The sequence below is a fragment of the Macaca fascicularis genome, chromosome 2 (assembly GCF_037993035.2).
Source record: "Macaca fascicularis isolate 582-1 chromosome 2, T2T-MFA8v1.1".
Taxonomy (NCBI): Eukaryota; Metazoa; Chordata; class Mammalia; order Primates; family Cercopithecidae; genus Macaca; species Macaca fascicularis.
This window is the reverse complement of record NC_088376.1, coordinates 99072679-99096268: the sequence shown is the minus strand read 5'-3', so window position 1 is coordinate 99096268 and position 23590 is coordinate 99072679. Positions and strand designations below refer to the sequence as shown.

General features: G+C 41.8%; 2 protein-coding genes across 62 annotated transcripts in view; one reads left to right on the top strand and one right to left on the bottom strand.

Moving 5' to 3' along the window:
* LRRFIP2 (LRR binding FLII interacting protein 2) overlaps nucleotides 1–14820 on the top strand; it is a 128446-nt gene extending 113626 nt beyond the window's left edge. For 35 of the 50 annotated variants that reach the window (XM_074031663.1, XM_074031664.1, XM_074031659.1 and 32 more), the window contains 7 exons: nucleotides 1609–1710; nucleotides 1992–2124; nucleotides 4145–4194; nucleotides 8927–9047; nucleotides 12648–12727; nucleotides 13306–13410; nucleotides 13856–14820. In XM_074031663.1, the coding sequence (XP_073887764.1) occupies nucleotides 1609–1710; nucleotides 1992–2124; nucleotides 4145–4194; nucleotides 8927–9047; nucleotides 12648–12727; nucleotides 13306–13410; nucleotides 13856–13966 (702 nt within the window). In that variant the 3' untranslated portion in view covers nucleotides 13967–14820. The remainder of the gene's footprint in view (nucleotides 1–1608; nucleotides 1711–1991; nucleotides 2125–4144; nucleotides 4195–8926; nucleotides 9048–12647; nucleotides 12728–13305; nucleotides 13411–13855) is intronic. The other 15 variants (XM_074031674.1, XM_074031669.1, XM_074031672.1 and 12 more) reach the window with 1 other exon arrangement.
* Nucleotides 14821–16975: 2155 nt separating this feature from the next.
* Nucleotides 16976–23590, bottom strand: part of MLH1 (mutL homolog 1) — a 54698-nt gene continuing 48083 nt past the window's right edge. For 7 of the 12 annotated variants that reach the window (XM_005546625.5, XM_065540346.2, XM_074031639.1 and 4 more), the window contains 4 exons: nucleotides 20130–20294; nucleotides 19221–19313; nucleotides 18814–18927; nucleotides 16976–17339 (listed from right to left, as the gene is read on the bottom strand). In XM_005546625.5, the coding sequence (XP_005546682.3) occupies nucleotides 17172–17339; nucleotides 18814–18927; nucleotides 19221–19313; nucleotides 20130–20294 (540 nt within the window). In that variant the 3' untranslated portion in view covers nucleotides 16976–17171. Of the gene's footprint in view, nucleotides 17340–18813; nucleotides 18949–19220; nucleotides 19314–20129; nucleotides 20295–23590 lie in introns of all 12 variants that reach the window. The other 5 variants (XM_005546623.5, XM_074031642.1, XM_005546624.5 and 2 more) reach the window with 1 other exon arrangement.

Here is a 23590-nt window from a genome sequence, read left to right as displayed (position 1 = left end):
AATAAGGGAATATAATGTATCCTCCACAGGGCTGTGATATTTAAAAAACTAAGGGCTTTGGAAACAAAAACAACCAGATTCATTTTCTGATTTTGCCACTTAATGTGACTTTGAGCAAAAAATATAGCCACTCTGAGCCTCAATTTTCTGATCTGTTAAATGGGGATAATACAGGTACCTCACAGGATATGTAGAGGTTTCAAATACAAAATAACGTATAAGAGAGAAATTATATAAAATAGTGCCTGCCATATAATTTGTGCTATACAAATGGTAGTTGCTATCATCCCTTATTTACTTGATCCCTATTTGGTTGCAAAATAGGATTATGATGATTTTTTAAATTGCCCAACTATTCAGCTATCAATTTCTCAGCAATTCTCTGTCACACTTCCAAAGCCAGTGAACTGAGAGGAAAGTTACCTGTTGTAGTTTAACTTCTTGGATTAATGGGAATGCTGACAGAAGACATTAAATATATGAACAAAAATATGTGGGGAAAGGCTTTTTCAAATAGGCCAGTTATCAGATTCCTGCATAGACTACTTACTTTGGGTGTATTTTTAATTCTGGGTTATTTTCTTTTACAATAGATTTTATTTTTTCATAGTAGATTTTATTTTTCATCGATAACCAAAGTATGTTCCTGCTTCTGCATTGTCCTTAGCTGAGAGTTGTGAGATTAAGGGAATGGCAGGGAATTTACAAATGAAATCACCAGCCTGCTTCTCCTGAACTGTCCCTGCTATCTAGGCATTACAGGCAATGCTTTACCTTGATTTATGCCTCTGCCCTTGGGATGGGTGCTATTATCCCTTCTGTTTTTCAGGTAAGGAAACTGAGGCATAGGATGGGTATGTGCCAGGACCCAAAAGCCTGATTCTGAAATCCATATTCTGTAACTCTCCATAGCTTGGCTGTATTTATTTTGTCAGTGTTTTGTTTTTTCACATTTTGGGAATATAACAGAAAGCCAATGAGTCTCAGTTATATTTAATTAAATGGTCAGAAGTTGATCTTTGAATTCTTTTGTAGGTTAACTATTTTGAATTAAGTGGTATTTGAGTATTTTGCCACACTACTTGGAGAACAATATACAGCCAATATTTAATTAAAATATCTTACATATAATAGTTATTTTTATTCCAGAACTATTTTTTTTTTGAAAACTCAACTGTATTATTGAATAAACTAGTTTAGTTAAACATGAAATGTGGGGTTCTTTTTGTTCACCAAATAAAAATGTACTGAGGCAGTCAGTAAGGAAAGCTTTGTTTTACTCTGGCTGCTCTCTTCATCTTCCTTTTCCTGTTTTATTTTTTTTCATTGACTGGAAAAGAAAGATTTATTTCCCTGCTTGATGTGATTAAACATGTTTTGCCAAATTGATGCATGAGAACCAGTTTCTATGAGAACTCTCTTCTGGAGATGTATATCCATGTAACTCTGTATTTCCTCCCATATCTGACTGCTTGTTTCCAATCTTTTGACTGCTTCCTTGCTTTTTATGCTTTTATCTTTGCTTATTTGAATTAGGTACTTCTCTGCTACCTTTCACCTGCTCTTTTTCTCTGCCATTGTTTCCCTTGCTACCTTACCTAAAACCAGGCCCTAGAGAAACAGAAAGAATACATTGCCTGCCTTAGGAATGAGCGGGATATGCTCAGAGAGGAGCTGGCTGACCTGCAGGAGACAGTGAAGACGGGAGAGGTATGTTAGCATTAGCCTGGAGTTCAGGTCCCTCACTGCTTTACTCACTGTCTTCCTTCTTTTCATCCTGCCATCTTTCCTAGCCCAAATACAAACTACAATGTTTATTCCCTAATCCAGATTTGGTAGGTTTAAGCTATTTCTTCCACAGAGCTATATTCCATGTAACTGATTCTAACCAGATTTTACCTGTAGCAAACATGTATTGTTGCAGAGTTACCTCACAGAGCTTACTGTTTCCATATGGGCCTTTTGTGATGATGGGTTTTCCCCCCTTGCAGAAACATGGCTTAGTTATAATCCCCGATGGCACTCCCAATGGTGATGTCAGTCATGAACCAGTGGCTGGAGCCATCACTGTTGTGTCTCAGGAAGCTGCTCAGGTCTTGGAGTCAGCAGGAGAAGGGCCATTAGGTAAGATACTGGTTGCTATCTTGACTTGGATTAATGTTACCCTATTGGGTTTTCTGCTTTTTCATATCCCAGCTTGGAAAACAAAAACAGCATAAGGGCTGTCTGAGACTCAAGTAGACGCTTAACCAGAAGAATCTGGGCACATTGGCCCATTTTCTTCGGACATCCTTGGCCTTGGAAAACCAGCATCTGTGTCATTGTAAGGCAATAAGTGTAACTGTAAGGCCCGTGGATGGAAGTACTATGGGCCTATACGCATTGTTTTTTACTTAACTACAAACTTTTCTGCAAAGAGATAGTCTAGTATACCTGTGCTAGGGGAGCAGTAGGCTAGCAGGAGACTTCTCATGTGTGCTATAAGTTTCTCATCCTTGGAACATCTGGTTTTATGTTCCACTACTTACCCCAGGGTTCTGTACCTCTTTTCTACCACATTTCTTAAGCCAAGAAACAGATGACCAAAAAGACAGATATGAGAGAAGTATGACTTCCAGAGCAGGGCTTCCCAGACTCTTAAAGTCTAAACCTCTTAAATTTAACCCTTTGAGAATCTGACACCTCTCTCCAGGAAAAAACAAAGTTGCTGACACCTCTCTCCAGGAAACCAAAGTCACCCATCTATTGACCCCACTAAGAAATCTACTCTAGAGGAAGAAAAACGGCACAGATAGATACTGTATCATTAGCTCACTTTTATTTTTTAAAAAACAATCTTTTTTCATTTTTCATCTTGTTTTCATATATGTGTAAGCTTCTTAGAGGAGTGAGAGATATAAGTGTAAAGCAAACTGAAAAACATTTTAAAAGTTAGTAAGCACATTCTCTAATGTGGAGCATTCCAGAAATGTGATTGTAAGGCACTTTGAATAAAGCAAGATGCTGGGTGAGCAAGAGAGATCTGGAGAATGGAACAAGAGTCTGGCTGTAGGCAGCCCAGGGTGTTTCCCTGCTGTTGTTTCCCTCGTCTGCAGGTCCCAGCAGGCAGACCTGCTTGAAAGGTGCAGAAGAAACCAAAATCTGTATTTGGCTGTGACCCTCATCATTTACAGAGGGTAGTGGTCAGTCAGGTGTCAGCTGCTTTTTTAAGTGAACAATGGTGTCTCCTCAGCTGAAGGGGCCTATTTTAATGCAGGCTTGGGAAGAGTCAAATCTCCATAGGCCAGGAGTGAACCCTGATGCTGCTACCAAGCCGCAGATCCACCCATGGATGCCCACATTTTTTTTTTTTTTTTTTGAGGCAGAGTCTCACTTGGTCGCCTAGGCAGGATTGCAGTGGCGCGATCTCAGCTCACTGCAACGCGCAACCTCTTATCTCCCAGGTTCAGATGGCTTCCTGAGTAGCTGGGATTTACAGGCACCTGCCACCATGCCCGGTTAATTTTTGTATTTTTTTAGTGGAGACGTGGTTTCACGATTTTGGCCAGGCTGGTCTCAAACTCATCTCAAGTGATCCACCCAACTAGGCCTCCCAAAGTGCTGGGATTACAGGCGTGAACCACCGCACCTGGCCCAGCTGCCGACATCTTGGAGTGGGTCCCCTTCCCTCCCTACTAGCTTTTGGGGACTTCGCTTCTTCCAGCATTGTGCTCCTCTCTTTTCTCTCCTCCAGCTTCCTTTGCCCAGTCCTGCTCTTACCCCATCTTCTTTCACATATTTGAATCTCTCCCGCTAAGGGCTTAGCCTTTGGGAGCACACTTGACATTTGAGTTGTCTACTAGTGAAAGCTTGAAACAAGGAAATGACCTCCTTTGTACTTCAGTTTGTCTTTAAGTGGCAAATCACTGCTGTGGGGAACAAATGTTGCATTTGGTGCCCTGATAAGTATCAGTTGTATGGAAATACGTTTTAGAGGGTTAAGAACTTTTCCGTAATGCTATTAACACCTTTATTTCTTTAGATATTCAGAGCTGTAAGTAATGTAATTTATCAGATAATATTAGCTGTTTATGAGTTTGAAAATTTTTTGTTTATATACTACATCATCACATATTTAGTTTACGATCTTTTTCATTTGTTTTAGATGTAAGGCTACGAAAACTTGCTGGAGAGAAGGAAGAACTACTGTCACAGGTAAAGGCATTCTTAATGGAGTGTAAAATAATTTTAACGAAGTTACATGGTAAAATACTAGCTAATTGAAATGTTCATTAAAAAGAAATATGCTTATTTCAAACATCAGCACTCAAGTGAGATTTGAAGGATAGATAATTCATATTTTACCTCTGTTATTTTCTGTTCTTAAAACATTTTTTTAAGGACACATAGTTTAAGGAGTCATATGGTTTTCTACAAAGTTTGTTATGAACACAGCAATCCCCTGGCCTGGCTTCTCTGTCCTCACCCCTGACCATTTCTGTTAAATGCTTTTAGCTGATTCTTGTGTGCTGTCCTTGTATCTCTGTGTAACATACTTACGTTGCGTCTTGATTGTTCTGCTTCAGGCATTCTATGTTGACATCCTTTTATGGAAGATGAGGGTTTAGCTGTTTTTCATCCTTTGTCCCTGCCACACACACACATATTTTCCACTCCCAAATCCTCCTAATAAAGGAACGGTGTAATTCCAGTCTGCTTGTGTCATTAGGACCCTCTAAACTCTACTCACAGTGGAGCCAGGTTGCATTCTAGGATCATCTCCCTTGGAACTATTAGTTTCCTCTAAGTTAATGTTATGGTTTTTCTTTGTATTTGCTTGGTTTTCTATCATCAATTTAACCACAGACTCTCCAACAGTAGATTAAACCCACTCAGTATTTTCAGATGCATCTGGCATTCTTTCAGTTCCAGTTTGTCGAATCTTGGTGCATCTGACTTGTCCCTTTCTAAACTAATGGCTTGCTCTCTTGGTACATAGATGTGGTCACCCTTCATTGGCATCTGGGGATTTTCTTTGCATGTGATTTAGGTTGGGTTCCCTTTTTCCGGTATCTCATGTCTTTCTCCTTATTTATTTTCTAGTTTTGGTACATCTTCCAGTAGCTTCCTGAGAAGAGGGTTTGTGGATTGTTAATTTTTCATGACCTTGCAGGCCTGAAGATGTCTTCATTCCACCCTCTTACTTGATTAAAATAGTTTGGCTAGGTAGAGAATCCTGAGTTGCCATTGTTCTCCTTAAGATTTTTTAAAAAGACATTTCTTCATTGTGCTGTGACTTCAAGTATGGCTGTTGAGTTTTCATGAACATTTTGAGTTCTGATCTTTTCTGGTTTGTGATCTATTTTTCTCCTCTTTGTAGAAGGTTGTATCCTATTCTCTTTCTCTCTAGTGTTCTGGTGTAATTTGAAGATAGCAATGTGATTTGAAGTTTTCATGTGTGATGCTGGGCCCCTGTCAATTCTAGGAGCTCCCATTCTTTAGTTCTGGGAAGATTTCTTGAATGATTTTGTTACTGATTTTTTTCCCCTCCCATATTCTGTGTTCTCTATTTTGGAAGTCCTATTCAGTCATTCAACAAATGTTGAGTGAGATTCTATTATTTAACATGCACTATTCTAGGCACTGGGATATTTCAGTGAATAAGTTAGTTTAGAAAAAAATTCCTGCCTGAGGGACATTCTAGTAGGAAGACATCAGACAATAAACAGTATTATATGATATGTTAGAAGGTTTGTGTGAATGCGTTTACGTGTTTCTCTGGCTACTTACAGCTGCATAGGGGCAGGCATGGAGTGAGTAGAGAGCTAGATTTTACCAGGAAAGTATTAATGGGGCAGGAGAGGTAAGGGAGTAAGAAAGAAAATTATTATAATGATAGACCTTGAAATTAAACTGGATGAAGAGGATTCGGGAGATATTCAGAAACACATCAAGGTACAGTAGAAAGAAGATGTAATCTGTAGATTAGTGGTACTAGTGTGGTTGAAGGGTTGTTGGAATTTGAGTCTAGAGAGAAAGACCTAGAAAGATGAGGAATGGTGGTTAGAGAGAGGATACATGGAACTAAATTGTATAGGGATTACAATTGTCTAATGATAAGATCTAGTATATGATTGTGGGAGTGAGTAGCTGAGGGCAAGAAGGGATAGATGGCAAGATCCTTGGAAGGGAGGTGGGTTAGTCCATTTTTTGCTTGGCTATAAAGGAATACCTGAGGCTGGGTAATTTATAAAGAAAAGAGGTTTGACTGGGCGTGGCAGCTCATGCCTGTAATCCCAGCACTTTTGGAGGCTAAGGCAGGTGGTTGAGGTCAGGAGTCGAGACCAGCCTGGCCAACATGGTGAAACCCCAACTCTACTAAAAATATACAAAAAAAACATTAGCTGGGTATGGTGGTGGGTGCCTGTAGTCCCAGCTACTTGGGAGGCTGAGGCAGAAGGGAGGTGGAGGCTGCAGTGAGCCAAAATTGCACCGCTGCATTCCAGCCTTGGGTGGCAGAGTGAGACTTTGTCTTAAAAAAAAAAAAAGTAAAAGAAAAGAGGTTTAATTGGCTGTAGTTCTGCAAGCTGTACAGGAAGCATGGTGTCAGCATCTGCTCAGCTTCTGAGCTCATTTTCCTGAGGCCTCAGGCCAGGCTGGTCTTGAACTCCTGACCTTAGGTGATCCACCCACCTCGGCCTCCCAAAGTGCTGGGATTACAGGCATGAGCCACCGTGCCCAGTCGGCCTCAGGAAACTTCTAATCACGGCAGAAGGTGAATGGGGAGCAGGCATGTCATATGTCAAGAGCGGAAGCCAGAGTGAGTGAGTGGGGAGGTGATGTACACACTTAAAACAACCAGATCTTGTGTGAACTACCAGAGCGAGAACTCACTCATCACCAAAGGAACGGTGCAAAGCCATTCATGAGGGATCTGCCCCATGACCCAGATACCTCCTACCAGGCCCCACCTTCAGCACTGGGGAATACATTTCACCATATGAGGAGGTGTACCAGAAATTGAGAGATCATTTGTCAGGAAGATCCTCTACTTAGATATACATTGAAATTGCCAAAAATTAAGACAGGAATAGTCTAGAGGGAGTGCAAGTTGGGAGCTATTTAATAAATGGTGATGAAGGAATGGGATTTTGGCAATGATAAGTAGTTAGTGTATATAATTTGAAGAGATGAGATTAAGACCTGGGACTTTTAGGGAAGATGTAGGGATAATACCAGCAAGGAAAGCAAGAGGACACCTATTCCATCTCTAGGTTCAGTAGTAGGAGGCTGTAGAAGTACCAAAAAAAAGGGCGGGGCATGGTGGCTCATGTCTGTAATCCCAGCACTTGGGGAGGCCGAGGTGGGCAGATGACTTGAGGTCAGGAGTTCAAGACCAGCCTGGCCAACATGACGAAACCTCATCTACTAAAAATAACAAAAATTAGTCGGGTGTGGTGGCATGCACCTGGAATCCCAGCTACTTGGGAGGCTGAGGCAGGAGAATCGCTTGAACCCAGGAGGCGGAGGTTGCAGTGAGCTGAGATCACACCACTGCACTCCAGTCTGGGCCACAGAGCGAGACCCTGTCTCAAACAAACAAACAAAACAAAACAGTGTTTGAGAGAGCTGCAGAAGCAGCAGGATTCTTAAGGGAGAGGGTTCTCATCTGCTCAGAGAAAAGACAGAGGGCATTTGCTGATGATGGACTGTTAATTCTAGAGGGCACAGTGGAGAAGTTTCAGGCATTGGGAAAGGTTAGGAGATGAAGGTTAGTGGTCCTACAGACCCTTGTGAGGAAGAGTGCAGAGGAAGAATATGACCCTTTGCGAGATGCACATAAATAGGAATGATGGAGACAATGAGATCAGCCCTGGTTCTCTCAAGGCAGCTAATGACGGTGATCCTGTGTGTTGAAAGGGCAGAGGTATCTGGGAAGTATAGAGTTAGTCCCAATATAGAGCTTACCCTTTTCCCATTGGGGAGTGGCAAACTTAATCTTAGTGCAGAGGCTTCCCTTTGACCCCTGTTGATGGAGTTAAGGACCGCTGGGGAGTCATCTCTGTATATCTTCTTCTTATTATTATTATTATTGACAGAGTCTCACTGTGTCACCAAGCTGGAGTGCAGTGATGTGATCTCTGCTCACTGCAACCTCCACCTCCCGGGTTCAAGTGATTCTCCTGCCTCAGCCTCCCGAGTAGCTGGGACTAAAGGCATGAACCACTATGCCCAGCTAATTTTTGTATTTTTAGTAGAGATGGGGTTTCACCATGTTGGCCAGGATGGTCTCGAACTCTTGACCTCGTGATCCGCCCACCTTGGCTTCCCGAAGTGCTGGGATTACAGGCGTGAGCCACCACACCTGGCCCCAATTATTTTTATATACAGAAAATTTAACCTATGTCTAAAAGTAAACAACAAAAAACTGCTCATGGAATCTTCCATTTTAAGAAATAATCCCTTGAATATACCCTATCAATTAACTGTTTATAGTTTTGTTTTATTTTTTTAGAGATGAGGTCTCACTATGTTTCCCAGGTTGGTCTCGAACTCCTGGGCTCATGTGATCCTCATGCCTCAGCCTCCCAAGTAGCCGGATATATAGGTACATGCCACTGTGCCTGGCTGGAATTTTCCATTTTAAACAAAGGTAACAAAAAATACCCCAAAGATGTACTGTTCCATAAAGCAGACACAAATTTAAAATATGGCTATTTTTTACTGGGACACCTGGTCCTGGGGCTCGCTCTTTTCAATGTTTGTTCATAGCTTATCTTTAGCACCTAGGACAATGGGTGTATCCTATTAGGCACTCAAGAAAATAGGTTTTGAATGAATGTGGCTGATATAAGGGTCTGCTTTGTTCTATGATGTGACCACAGAATAAGCATCGGCTTCATTTGAGAGACTGGATCTTGCTGATGAACCTTTATTTTCATTTCAGATTAGAAAACTGAAGCTTCAATTAGAGGAGGAACGACAGAAATGCTCCAGGAGTGATGGCACAGTGGGTGACCTGGCAGGACTGCAGAATGGCTCAGACTTGCAGTTCATCGAAATGCAGAGTAGGTACCAGGGGACAGGTCAATCCCAGTCTGTATATAGACTGTCCCAGGGGTGGGTTTGTCAGCAGGTTGCTGGTGTCTTGTAGTACTTTTCTTTCTTTTCTTTTCTTTTTTTTTTGAGACGGGAGTCTTGCTGTCACCCAGGTTGGAGTGCAGTGGCACAATCTCGGTTCACTGCAGCCTCTGCCTCCTGGGTTCTAGTAATTCTCCTGCCTTAGCCTCTGGAGTAGCTGGGATTACAGGCACCTGCCACCTGGTGCCTGGCTAATTTTTTATGTTTTTAGCAGAGACAGAGTTTTGCCATATTTACCAGGCTGGTCTCAAACTCCTGGCCTCAGGTGATCCACCTTCCTCAGCTTCCCAGACTGCTGGGATTACAGGCGTAAGCCACCGCGCCTGGCCGTAATACGCTTTTCTTAAGAAGAGCTATGCTACAAAGATTGGTTAGTCCTTGGCTAGTCCAGAAAAACAGTCCTAGTCAGTAAGATAGCTGAATAGAAGCTCCACTAGCCTGTGTGCTTCAGGGGATGATGTTCCTTTCTGGGTAAAGTGATTTCTAGGAACTTTTTGCACATAGTGAAATGCCTTTTGACAACCTGGCACTGTCCTTTTCCATACCCACGTGTCATCTTTAAGCTCCCGTACAGCAAGCACCCTTCCCCATTAAAGTTTTTCCTCTGGAATTTATCTTGGATATTGGAGGAATCTATTTGGAACTACTTCACACTAAATTGCATAATTTCAGAATTTTCCTAGAAGTATTTTTGTTAATCCGAGTTTATTAGATGAAATTTAAAATAAGTCCACAAAATAAAGTCTATTCATTTTACCCAGATTATTCCGGTTTTTCTCACTTTCTACTTTTGACCTCATGATAAAATGATCACTGTAGTCACACTAATTCCCATAGTAGGAAGATTTCAGCAGGAATTTGTAGTTACCCTTTGTTAGTGATTATGTGTAATTCTGGGACAGAGGAGATTTGTATTTTTCCAATAAGAATAGTGACTTTTCTGATAACTAGTATTAAAATCTTATTTATTCCATGGACTTTTCATCTAAACCTTCTGAGATGGGCTGCCAAGAAAAGACTTCCTGGGGTCAGGCGTGGTCACCCACGCCCATAATCCCAGCATTTGGAGAAGCCGAGGTGGTAGATTGCTTGAGCTCAGAAGTTTGAGACCAGCCCTGGGCAATGTGGTGAAAACCCGTCTCTTCAAAAAAAAGAAAATGCTTTCTGGATTAAGGCTTATTAATACTAACTTTTGATATTGGTATTATCTTTTCTGTTGGACATCAGTTAGGACACTTGTGACATTTCCTGGTGAATATTTTATTCAAGAATGTCATTTTGGTGTTGGGGGTAGATGAGAACAAGGACATGGGAAGAGGCAGCTGACTAGTCAGGAAGCTACTACAGTGGTGAGCCTGAACCAGTTCAGTGGCTGTCAGCAGTCTTAAAGAGAGGGTAGGGGATAGATCTGAGAGACTGTCCTGAAGCAGCAAATTTAAAAGGAAACAGATTTAGGGGGGAATGGGCTTGCATTAATGTGTGAATACTTCCTAGAGTAGGTAGGTGTTGTATAGCTGGTATTTGCAGAAGGTAAAGTACCCAGGGAGGAGGTGTAGAACCAAGTGAGCTTTGTAGGACTGTGGGAAAGCTGGCAAAGACAAAAGCAAGCAGCTCCCCTGGACCAGAAGACCAGGAGTGTAGCAACTCTCGGTTATGGACAATGCCTTGCCTATTATGTGAGTGTTTTGGAATGGGATTTCAAAACACACATGAAATTACTGAGATAAGAGACTTAAACTTTTGAAAACAGGAAGGGAAAGGTGGTTTGGAGAGTGAGAAGGAAGCAGTGTATTTGGATAATAGATTGCTGAGGATAACAATTTAAAAATAAGATCCTGAAGCTTGTTTTAGAGCTCAGAAATAGGAATACTTCTCTTTCACTACCAGATACGGCTTTTGGGGAGATGGTAACCCTGTTCCTTTTAAGGTGACAGTAATTGTCCAATTAGAAAAACCTCTCACCACTTTAGGAGGCTGAGGTGGGCAGATCACAAGGTCAGGAGATCGAGACCATCCTGGCTAACACGGTGAAACCCTGTCTCTACTAAAAATACAAAAAATTAGCCGGGCGTGGTGGCGAGCGCCTGTAGTCCCAGCTACTCGGGAGGCGAGGCAGGAGAATGGCGTGAACCCGGGAGACAGAGCTTGCAGTGAGCTGAGATCACGCCACTGCACTCCAGCCTGGGCAACAGAGCTACACTCCGTCTCAAAAAAAGAAAAAGAAAAAGAAAAACCTCTCACATTGAAGACTGTATAAGTAATTGTAACCTTGGTCATGTGGAAATGTAGCAAAGTTCTTAAGTTAGATAAACTGAATATTTCCTGTGGTATGTTAGATTTGGTTTATCTTTTGCAAATCTTAATACTCTAATCATGCCAGAGACTGATTTTTGCTAAACTTGGATTCTTGCAGGGATTTTAAAAGTCCCCTGGCATCATTTCTAAACTTTTCATTTTAAGTGAGTTACTTCCTAGGTCAGATGTTCATCTAATAACTTATAGCTCTACCCATAACACATTATCATGTTACTGAACAACATTTATTCCAACATATATGTATTTAGGCATACACTATGTGCAGAGCACTTGGCTAGGTACAGAGGTAGATTTAGGAAGGCCAAGACAGAGCCCCTCTCCTTCCTTACATATACGATGTTTAAAAAGCATGACAGATGTCATAAAAATGCCAATAAAATACAGCAAGGGAAGGAGTTATAATTAACTAAGGAGAGTCATGAAAGAGGTGAAAATTGAGATTGTCCTTGAAGGTTAAGACTTAAGTCAGAGGTGGGAGAAAAGGACCCTTACAGTATTGGATAGCAGAAGCAAAACCTGGGAGATGGGAAGGTATGGGGCCGAGTTCAGGGAATTAAGAGGGCGCAGTACTATGGGCATGGAGGCTCAACAAGGTCACACATAAGGTTAGTAGGGGCTGCTGCTGAATTGGCAGGGCTCCTTTTGCAAGCCCTGCTCACACATATCATAGGGTAAAGAATGAATTTTCTTCTAACTCTTGCTGCAAGGGATACTGTAGTAACATATATGCTAGAGCATCTTGTAGTATATAGTCCAGAAGCTGGGCTGCTGAAGATGCTATGGTTGTTGTGTGTGCATTTGTATTTTGTAATTTTTTTGGGGGGGGGGGCGCGGTGGAGTCTCACTGTGTCACCAGGCTGGAGTGCAGTGGTACGATCTGGGCTCACTGCAACCTCCGCCTCCCAGGTTCAAGCGATTCTCCTGCCTCAGCCTCCCGAGTAGCTGGGACTACAGGCCTGTGCCACCACACCCAGCTAATTTTTGTATTTTTAGTAGAGACAGGGTTTCACCATGTTGGCCACGATGGTCTCGATCTCGACCTCGTGATCTGCCCACGTTGGCCTCCCAAAATGCTGGGATTACAGGCGTGAGCCACCGCACCCAGCCCTGTATTTTGTAATCTTAAGATTGCATGGTCCTCTCTACTGCCTGATGGCTCATACCGTCATCTCTGACAGGTGAAGATAATTTATTGTCTTCTTCTGTTCTAGGAGATGCCAATAGACAAATTAGCGAATACAAATTTAAGCTTTCAAAAGCAGAACAGGATATAACCACCTTGGAGCAAAGTGTAAGTACTTCTATATGGTACCAAGTGATTTAAATGTCCCTCCTGCATCTAAGTGGCTAACAACCCCATGAGTGCCTGAGTTGCCTTTGTAGTTGGATCAATAATAGTTCTGTATTAAAATAGAAAAGCCAGCAGAGAGCACTTATTGGGGCATTTTAGCCTTCTGTTTTCTCTAAAAACATAGGAAACTATAGCTGTCATTGTTCTTTGTAGATATTTCAAGATAATTCAAGATCATCATTTGTAACAAAATCCCTTACACATTCCAAAAAGTCTAAGAACTTTTCCATTTAGTGAGTCTCCTCCTGTATTGCTTTGGCACTTAAACAATATGGTCATAATAAAACTTAGCATGGGAAATTGGCCCTAAAATGACTCTACAGCTGTAATCCTCTCTGGGGACATTTCTTGATTTATAAATAGCAATTGAGTTCTAAGAGGACTTATGACTCACCCTTAGGGGACTTGTTAGTGTTAGATTACTTCGCATTTATAATGACATTGTATTTCCATCTTGGCTACCAAAAGTGGTGACTTCTAGTGCCTAGTACTAGAGGCCTATGTTCTCATACTTACAGATTAGCCGGCTTGAGGGACAGGTTCTGAGATATAAAACTGCTGCTGAGAATGCTGAGAAAGTTGAAGATGAACTGAAAGCAGAAAAAAGGAAGCTACAACGAGAGGTACTTCTTTTAATATGCTTCTTGGAGAACACATTCCTAAAAAGAAAAATCTTTTGGAAATAAATTCTTAGCTGTGTAAGAAATGTGATACTTAAGGAAACAGCAGGGGAGTCACTTAACTAATTTGTGTTGGTTTTTGACCTGCATAGTGACTGCCATTTACTTTTATGTTTTGGTCAATTAGATAATAAGTAAAAAGATAGTTTTTATTTCTGCTTCAGATCAGGTCTATTTCTCCAACTTCTATATATCCTTTCTGTGATTAAAACAAATAAACAATCCTCAGTATCATCATTTAACACCTCTGACAGAAAAAATGAGGCTGTGGGTCCTGCGCAAGGCCATCACAATTAGCAGTGCTTTCATTTCCCAGGAAGTTGAAAATAGAGTAGCACTGGATGTTGTTTCTGACCACATGTAGTGACTGCACTCTCCCTGTCTCCAGTTACGAACAGCACTGGACAAGATTGAGGAGATGGAGATGACCAACAGCCACCTGGCCAAGCGGCTGGAGAAGATGAAGGCCAACAGGACAGCACTTTTGGCCCAGCAGTAGGAAAACCACCCTTCAACCTGGGTGATGCTCCTTGGGGCCCTACCTAGAGGGACTGACTTTTGTCCATTGACACAAACCCCTTTTAGTACTGTTTTGAGTTTTGTCATTAAAACAGCCACGTTTGTATTTTATAATTTATGAGAGAATGAAGCCAGTTTGAATCTTCATGAATGAACACTTTGGATTTTGTTGTAGTTTGATTCTAGGCTAGAACCAGTCCATGCTGTTTTTATTTTTTATCTCCGTAATTGTAGAATCATGTTTACTCAACATTTTTCCCCAGCTGCCTCAGTAACTGGGCACTCGGAGGCCTTGGCACGGGTTCTGGAGGACAGACAGCAATTCTATGAGTGCTCACTGAGATACTTGCTGGAGACCTCAGAAAACACAAGTGCCTTCTCCACGGTGCAATTCAGACTTCAGTGATCTCCAGTGGTCAAAAGACTAAATTTACCCTTAATATCAGACGACATTTGTATTTTAGTGAAGAAACAAGTTCTTGGGTGGGGAATCTATGTTTCACTCAAATTTATATGTTTGGAGGAAAAAAGCCTTTTTTTTTGTAAAATATTTAAATTTATATAAGAAAATGTTAGAAAAAAATATGGGGGAGTGTATATAAAACTCGCTTTATTGCATGGGGCAGGGGAAGTCCAGGCCTAATACTCTTAAAGTTTAAGAGTTGGGTCCTTTTTTCTTCAATACAACTGTGCTGTACCTTGTAAAGTATTTTATCTGCTGCTTATTTGTGGAATGAAACCTCAAACAAACCCAAAGGGGGAGGGTAGGGCAGGGTGGGCAGATCAGAAATCTGCCTGCAGATTCTATTAAATACACCCTTTTGCCAACCACAATTGGCTACTGACATGTTCATTTTGTTACAGGAGACTTTAAAACAAATCATGGCAACCACATCCCTCTTCTTTTGTCTCCTTCTCGAGGAAAAACAATCTGGAATGTAGAACTTTTAAAGACTTTAGTTTCATCTTTAGAGGTACCCTGTCCAAGAGGTTTTTTAAAATCATGAAGTGCAATTACTTTGCAGAATTTATGCTTCTCTTTTGCTCTTAGTACCCAGGTGGTTTTATTGAAATGATTATTGTATCTTTAAAATGCTTACATAGAAAATATATTGGGAAAATCTAGTGACTAAAGGCACATAAGATAATAAAAGTAGACTTTAAAAAGGTAATTCAAAAGTGAATAAAATCTCTAATATTTGTTCCTTTTTTAATTAGCCATTTAAAAAATATGGATACCAATCTCCTGAACTGAGATGATTTTCTATAAATTTTCTTTTTTTTCTTTTTTTTTTTTTGAGACAGAGTCTCACTTAGTCACCCAGGCTGGAGTGCAGTGGCACGATCTCGGCTCACTGCAACCTCTGCCTCCCAGGTTGAAGTGATTCTCCTGCCTCAGCTTCCTGAGTAGCTGGGACTACAGGTGTGCACCACTACGCCCGACTAATTTTTGTATTTTTAGTAGAGACGGGGTTTTGCCATGTTGGCCAGGCTGGTCTTGAACTTCTGACTTCAAGTGATCCGCCTGCCTCGACCTCCCAAAGTGCTGGGATTACAGGCGTGGGCCACTGTGCCTGGCCTCTTTTTTTTTTTTTTTTGAGAGACAGTCTCGTGCTGTCACCCCTGCTGGAGTGTAGTGGCATGATCTTGGCTCACTGCAACCTCTGCCTTCTGGGTTCAAGCTTGATTCTCCTGCCTCAGCCTCCCAAGTAGGTGGGATTACAGGTGCCCACCACCACACCCTGCTAATTTTTGTATTTTTATTAGAGATAGGGTTTCACCATGTTGCCCAGGCTGGTCTTGAACTCCTGACCACAAGTGATCTGCCTGCCTCAGCCTCCCAAAGTATTGGGATTATAGGCATGAGCCATTGTGCCTCAGCCTATACATTTTCAGTAGCAAGTTGTGTGGTTGGGGGTGGGTGGAAAGGTGTTCTAAAGTGCAGGTTTATTCTAGAACTCCATCCCAGCTAGAACCAACATACTGTGTGGCCCAGCTCTTGAAGCTCAGAAAACCCCCTATTCCTCTCCACTAAAGGTCACTCAGCCTGTGCCCCACCTGGGCTCATGGAACCTCACTTCTGAGATGTCCTGGTCTACTTTGTGGAGTTCTTACTGTTCAAAACTGACCTTGCCTATTTTGTGGCACAATAAATATATGTGTAACATTCTGTCGTCCTAGTCTTTCCAAGTGAAATTGCTCCATTTCTTCATAAGATGAGAGTAGTCTGTTCTTTATCACTGAACTTTCTTCACTGAGTCTTGGAATCTGGATTTTACCTTAAAACCATAGACATTCTTCCTTCCCGAGCTGAATGCTCCATTTCTCTAAATATAGGCTAATATTTATTAAGGAAGCTTATTTTGTCACTCACAGTTTAAGTTTATATTTTTACATCATCCTTCAAAAAAGATTACCTAGAAACTTCTTTATCTTAAGCTATTAGTACTCACAGTCATTAACAAAGTGGGCTAACTTAAAAATTCATACTTTTGCCGGCCGTGGTGGCTCATGCCTGTAATCTCAGCACTTTGGGAGGCCAAGGCAGGAGGATCGCCTGAGGTCAGGAGTTCGAGACCAGCTTGGCCAGCATAGTGAAATTAGCCGGGCGTGGTGGCAGGTGCCTGTAATCCCAGCTACTTGGGAAGCTGAGGCAGGAGAATTGCTTGAATCTGGGAAGCGGAGGTTGCAGTGAGCCAAGATCATGCCACCGCACTCCAGCCTGGGTAACAGAGCAAGACTCAGTCTCAAAAAAAAAAAAAAAGAAAAAACCCTAAAAACCAAAAACTCATTATAGATGAAGTAAGGACTATTTTCTTTCTTCAAGTTTTTTTCCTTAATAATTAGCTTTGGTTACTGAAGACACTAGATGATCAAATCCAGCCTTCTCCATGGTCAGCGCCGTCAGAGCCTGCGACATGTTCATGAGCTCTTTTTGGCCTCTGAACTGACACAATATATAAATAATAAAATTAAATAAGAAATTATGTTAGGATACATCTGACTATTTATTTATAATTAATCCACCATGTATAAAGGAATGCTACCAGCTAGAAGGCAAGTGTAAGTCTTAAGTGCTACCAACACTTACGTTGGTACACTTTGTATACCACACTTTGATACACCACTTTGTATCGGAATACAGAGAAAGAACAACACATCCCACAGTGCATAAATGACCATATTTAACACCTCTCAAAGACTTTGTATAGATCAGGCAGGTTAGCAAGTTGCAGGATATTTCCATCTTCTGTGAAATGTTTAGGAGGCAGAATGTGTGAGCGCAAGGCTTTATAAACAATGTGTTCCACAGTCCACTTCCAGGAGTTTGGAATGGAGCCAGGCACTTCACTCTGGAAAACACATTAGATGTCATAAGCCTCCCTGTTTGCATCCCAACATATACTGGTATCCTGGCTGATGGGATGTGCACTGAGCCTGGAAAGACTTGGTGTTATCTAGGGCTTTTGAAGTGGATCTTGTGCACCAGCCTCTCAGGGATACCACAGGCCTGAACACAAGAGGATTTTTTTGTTGTTGTTTATTTATTTAGAGACAAGGTATTGCTCTGTCACCCAGGCTGGAGGGCAGTGGCGTGATCATAGCTCAATACAGCCTCAAACTCCAGGGCTTAAGCCATCTTCCCACCTCAGCCTCCTAAAATGCTGGGATTACAGGTGTGAGCCACTGTGTCCAGCCAACATGAGGTTTTTAAGGGGGGAAAAGAAGCCACCGCTCTGTGGGACTGTCTCCTGTGGAACCTTTGTTTTCATTCAGGGAGAAAATGGTTTTATTGTAGCAGGAGCTAACATCATGTCTGATCCTGACTGATATTTGGATGGCAACCGTAGGAAGTACCTAACTTACCATTAAAATCGGGTCTGAAAATAGTTCTAATCCCCAGGGGAGGAATGAAAATATTAATGAGGATTACTTTGCCTCATTATTCCTCTCCTTCTTGTAAGCCTTAGCTGTCTCATTTGTAAGAAAATGTTCTTTCTCAACTGTCCTTCCTTTGCCTGAGGTAAAATTTCCAATCAAATGAGATAGTTTCCACACATCAAATGAGATAGTTTCCACAGAGTTTGGTAAGTGTGTTGCCTTCTCCACTGGAGTGAGAAACTCCCTAGAGGCTTTGGCCAACAGGACTAAATCTCTGCCCTCCCACCTACAGACTTGGAATCCTTGAGCATGCCCGAGCGGCCTTCAGCCTCCTCATCTGAAACTGGCTCACACTGCTTAGGAGATGACTGTGGCCAATCAGGGGTCATACTCTGATTAAAGTGGGCTACCCTTTGATTCTTAGAATATTTCAACTCTCCCCTCCAACCTCCCCCCAAATATATGTTGATTTTAAAAGCATTATCATCTGACTGGGAAAAGTGACAATGAAACATTAGGAATCCAGGCACCCTTTTTGTGTCAAGTTGACCTGTAAGAGGAGTTATAGAGCCTTGTTTTCCTGGCAGGGCAGTGGTTGGATAAAGAGCAGGGGCGACTGACCCAGAATCTGAAGACTGGCTACACACTTCAGAGCCAACAGTGGGAGTATATGGACTCTCCAGCCTTAGACAATCTAACTCAACCTCCTATTTCTCACTGTGATGGCTTGTGCTTTCACATTTGACAATTTCTGAGGTCACTCTGGAGGTATGTTCTACATCAGCAGATGGAAGTAAAACTCATGAATAAAAGCTGACTATTGTGTTTGAACCTTGTTGGGTACAAAGAAATCCCAAAATTTTAGAGATGGGCAAGTTTCATTTCCTAAAGATTGTATGAGGGCCTGTCCTAGTCCTTGGGTGCCAATGTGCATCACCACTGTACCTGCTGGCCTGAGAGGGTCGACTCCTCAGATATGTACTGCTTCCGGATGGAGTAGAACATAGCACATTCTTTACTGAGGCTTTCAAAACATTCCTTTTCTTCGTCCCAATTCACCTGGTCCAAAGAATTCAATACCTCAAAATAGGTATGAATTTAAACATTTTCATTCTAAATGGAGATCACAGACTACTTAAAGCTAAAAAACTAAATATGACATTTTAGGCATTAAAACTATAAATGAGACTGCTGAATATTGCTGGGGATGAATATTAGTGAGGATGAGAGCAGGCCTTCAGCTGTCCCACCCTTATCATCTTTATCATTCCATATCAAAGGGTGGTCATGTGCCCTTTCCCTCCAGCACACATGCACGTACCGAAATGCTTAGTATCTGCTTGATCACTGACCTCAGTGGCTAGTCGAAGAATGAAGATAGGCAGTCCCTCCAAAGGGGGCACATAGTTGTCAATCAGAAGGGGTAATCCAATCAGGTTCCCTTCCTGCTTGCAGGAAAAAGACAGGACAAGGGAACAAGAAATAACGCTGTCATAGTTTAAACAAATCCCATTTCTCCAGTGCTTTCCCAGGCCTTGTCCTCCTCTCTGCCACTCTGGGCGACCATGTTACTTGATTGGGCTGGGCACTTGGGGCAGACCTACACACTTAAACAGTTTTTCATCCTGACACACAGCACAGCAGAACAACCTTTTCTTTGGATCTGTTCATGATCCAAAGAACACATCAAGATGGAGAGCCCCAAAGATCAAGGAGTAAGAAGAAATGGGAGCAAATGGCATAATCTCATTTACAATGGCCTGCAGGGATTCGACTCTCCATGTCTGGGTCCTTCACCCTGGGAACAGAAGTAGGCATGAATAGATAATAGTACAGTTATGTAACCTAGAAATGCAAATAGGGAATGGAGAGGATGTCACATATGTCACTTGCTGCTTCTGAGGGAAGGCCTAGTCCTGATCTTGGAACTTTTTTTTTTGAGACGCAGTCTTGCTCTGTCGCCTAGGCTGGAGTGCAGTGGTGCAATCCCGGCTCACTGCAACTTCTGCCTCCTGGGTTTAAGTGATTCTCCTGCCTCAGCCTCCCAAGCAGCTTGGATGCCACCACGCCCGGCTAATTTTTCTATTTTTTTAGTAGAGATGGGGTTTCACCATGTTGGCCAGCTGGAATTGAACTCCTAACCCCAAGTCATCTGCCCACCTCAGCCTCCCAAAGTGCTGGGATTACAGGCATGAGCCACCGTGCCTGGCTGGAAATTTTATTTGAAGAATACAACAGAAGTATAAGAATGGCTGTCATACCTCATCAATTTCCAAAGAGAAATAGTCTGCAAGCATCTCGGCTTTCTTCTTCAGAAACTCAACAATGTATTCAGCAAGTCCTTCTTTGGGACCATCTTCCTCTGTCCAGCCACTCTCTGGACTATCTAAGGCAAGCATGGCGAGGTCAAAGAGTGGTGCTGGCTCCTAGGAAGAAACAAGAACATGAAGGAGCAAGCTTTAACGGGGTATCCAAATGAAGCCTGAATTCCCACAAATCCACTATCAGAATAGCAGGTGAGAAACCACAAATGTAACACTCATCCCCCATATACCCCAAAGGAAGTGCCCGAACAATCCACAACAAAACCCCTTTCCTCCTCTTCGTCAATGGCCATTTCAACAGAGAAGATACGACAGATGAAAAGCCTGCTGAACGGATGGGAAGGGTGAAGTCCTGGGGAGGTACTTTCCTTCTGTGTAGCCTTAAGGACTCAACTTTCATATTTCTAGAAAACCACGAGGCAGATCATTTCTTTCTACTGCCTCATAACTAAAATGCGGGGGTGAGGATGGAGAGTAAGTTAAATTGAATGACATTTCAGGTCAATCATCTAATGCAGAAACAAAGGGAAAACTATGCTTAAAAATAAGATGCCTAGGTTATCTTCCATTTCTCCCCTTCTGATGTTGTTATGTTGTTACTCATACTTTTACATATGTTATAAACCCACAGGACATTATTTTTTCATAATAGAAGAGTCCATTATCAAAAGGATTTAACAATCCTAAATGTTTATGTACCCTACCCAGTAACAGAGCTTTAAAATATACAGGCTGGGCGCGGTGGCTCATGCTTGTAATCCTAGCACTTTGGGAAGCCAAGGCAGGTGGATCACGAGGTCAGATTGAGACCATCCTGGCTAATACGGTGAAACCCTGTCTCTACTAAAAACACAAAAAATTAGCCGGGCGTAGTGGCAGGCACCTGTAGTCCCAGCTATTCAGGAGGCTGAGGCAGAAAAATGGCGTGAACCCGGGAGGCGGAGCTTGCAGTGAGCCAAGATTGTGCCACTGCACTCCAGCCTGGGTGACAGAGTGAGACTCCATCTCAGAAAAAAAAAGAAATTTTATATATATATGTGCGTGTGTGTGTGTGTGTGTGTGTGTGTGTGTGTGTATGTAAATGAAGGCAAAAACTAAGAGAACTGCAAAGAGAACAGACAAATCATAATTATAGTTGGAAGTTTCAATACCCCTTTCTCAATAATAGAACAGGCAGAAAATCAGGAAAGACATAGGAGATTTGGGCATCACTATCAACTTGATATACTTAGAACATTCGACTCAAAGAGATCAGAATACCAATTCTTTTCAAATACATATGGAACATTTACCAACACAGACCATATTCTGGGCCATAAAAAAAGTTTCATTAAGTGTAAAAAAAAAAGGCAAGTATGTTCTTTGACCAAGATGGAAATAAATTAGAAATCAGTACCATATTTTTTAAAAAATCCTCAAGAAATTGGAAACTAAATAACACGGTTCTAAATAACCTGTGGGTCGAAGAAATCGAAAGGGAAATTAGAAGGTATTTTGAACTGAATGAAAACGAAAACAAACTATCAAAATTTGTGGGATGCTGTTAAAGCAGTGCTTAAGAGAAATTTGTAGCACTTAACACCTGTATTAGAAAAGAAGGTAGGTCTCAAATCCGCAACCTCAGCTTCTACCCTAAGAAATATGAAACAGGCTGGCCGCAGTGGCTCACACCTATAATCCCAGCACTTTGGGAGGCTGAGGCGGGTGGATCACCTGAGGTCAGGAGTTCGAGACCAGCCTGGACAACATGGAGGAAACATCTCTACTAAAAATACAAAAATTAGCTGGGTGTGGTATACTTACCAACTCATTCTATGAGGCCAGCATTACCCTGATACCAAAACCAAAGACTAAAAGAAAACTATAAACTAGTAACATTCATGAGCACAGATAAAATAATTACAATAAAAATTTTAGCAAATCAAATCCCATAATATATAAAAAGGATTGTATATTATAACCAAGCAGGGTTCATCCCAGGAATGCAAAGATTGGTTTAACATACGAAAATTAATCAATGTAATTCACTATATTAACAAACTATAAAAGAAAAATCTTATGATTATCTCAGTAGATGCAAAAAAAAAAAAGCGTTTGAAAAAAATTCAACATCCAATCCTAAATAAAGTCTCTAGCAAATAAGGAACAGAGGGAAGTTTCTCAACCTCATAATGGGCATCTACAAAAAACCTATCTATGGCTAACAGCATACTTAATGGTAAAAGACTTTCCCCGTAAGATCAGGAACAAGAGAAGGATTTCCAGTCTTACCACTTCGCTTTTCCTTTTTTTTTTTTTTTTTTTTGAGACAGGGTCTCGCTGTGTTGCCCAGGCTGGAGTGTAGTGGTGCATTCTCAGCTCACTGCAACCTCTGCCTCTTGTGTTCAAGCATTTCTCATGCCTCAGCCACCCAAGTAGCTGGGATTACAGACGTGGACTGCCATGCCCAACTGTATTTTGTATTTTTAGTAGAGACAGAGTTTCACCATGTTGGCCAGGCTGATCTCAAACTCCTGGCCTCAAGTAACCTGCCCACCACAGCCTCCCAAAGTGCTAGGATTAGAGGCATAAGCCACCATGCCCAGCCCATTATTTCCACTTCTATTCAACATTGTATTGGAGACTCTAGTCAGTGCAGTCGGACAAGAGAAAGAAAAGGCAGCTGGGCGCAGTAGTTCATGCCTGTAATCCCACCCAGCACCTTGGGAGGCCGAGACGGGCAGATTACCTGAGGTCAGGACTTCAAGACCAGCCCGGCCACATGGTGAAACCCCGTCTCTACTAAAAATACAAAAAAAATTAGCTGGGCGTGGTGGTGGGCGCCTGTAATCCCAGCTACTCAGGAGGCTGAGGCAGGAGAATCACCTGAACCCGGGAGGTGGAGGTTGCAGTGAACCGAGATCCAGCCACTGCACTCCAGCCAGGACGATGAGCAAAACTCCATCTTAAAAAAAAAAAAAAGAAAGAAAGAAAAGAAAAGAAATAAAAGGCATTCAGATTGCATAGGAAGAAGTAAAAGTTTCTTTATTCTCAGAAGACATGTTCATATATAGAAAATCTGATAGAATCTACAAAAAATCTATTAGAACTAATAAGTGAGTTGAACAAGGTTGCAAGATACAGCATCAATGTACAAAACTATACGTATTTCTATATACTAGCAAATAAACAATAGGAAATCGAAGTTTTTTGGCTGGGTGAAGTAACTCATGCCTATAGTCCTAGCACTCTGGGAGGCTGAGACAAAAGGATCACTTGAGGCCATGAGTTTGAGATTAGCCTTGGTAACACAAGACTCCCGTTTCTATGAAAAAAAAAATTTTTTTTAATTAGCCAGGTGTGGTGGTACGCACTTGTATTCCTAGCTACTTGAGCCTAGGAGTTCAAAGCTTCAGTGA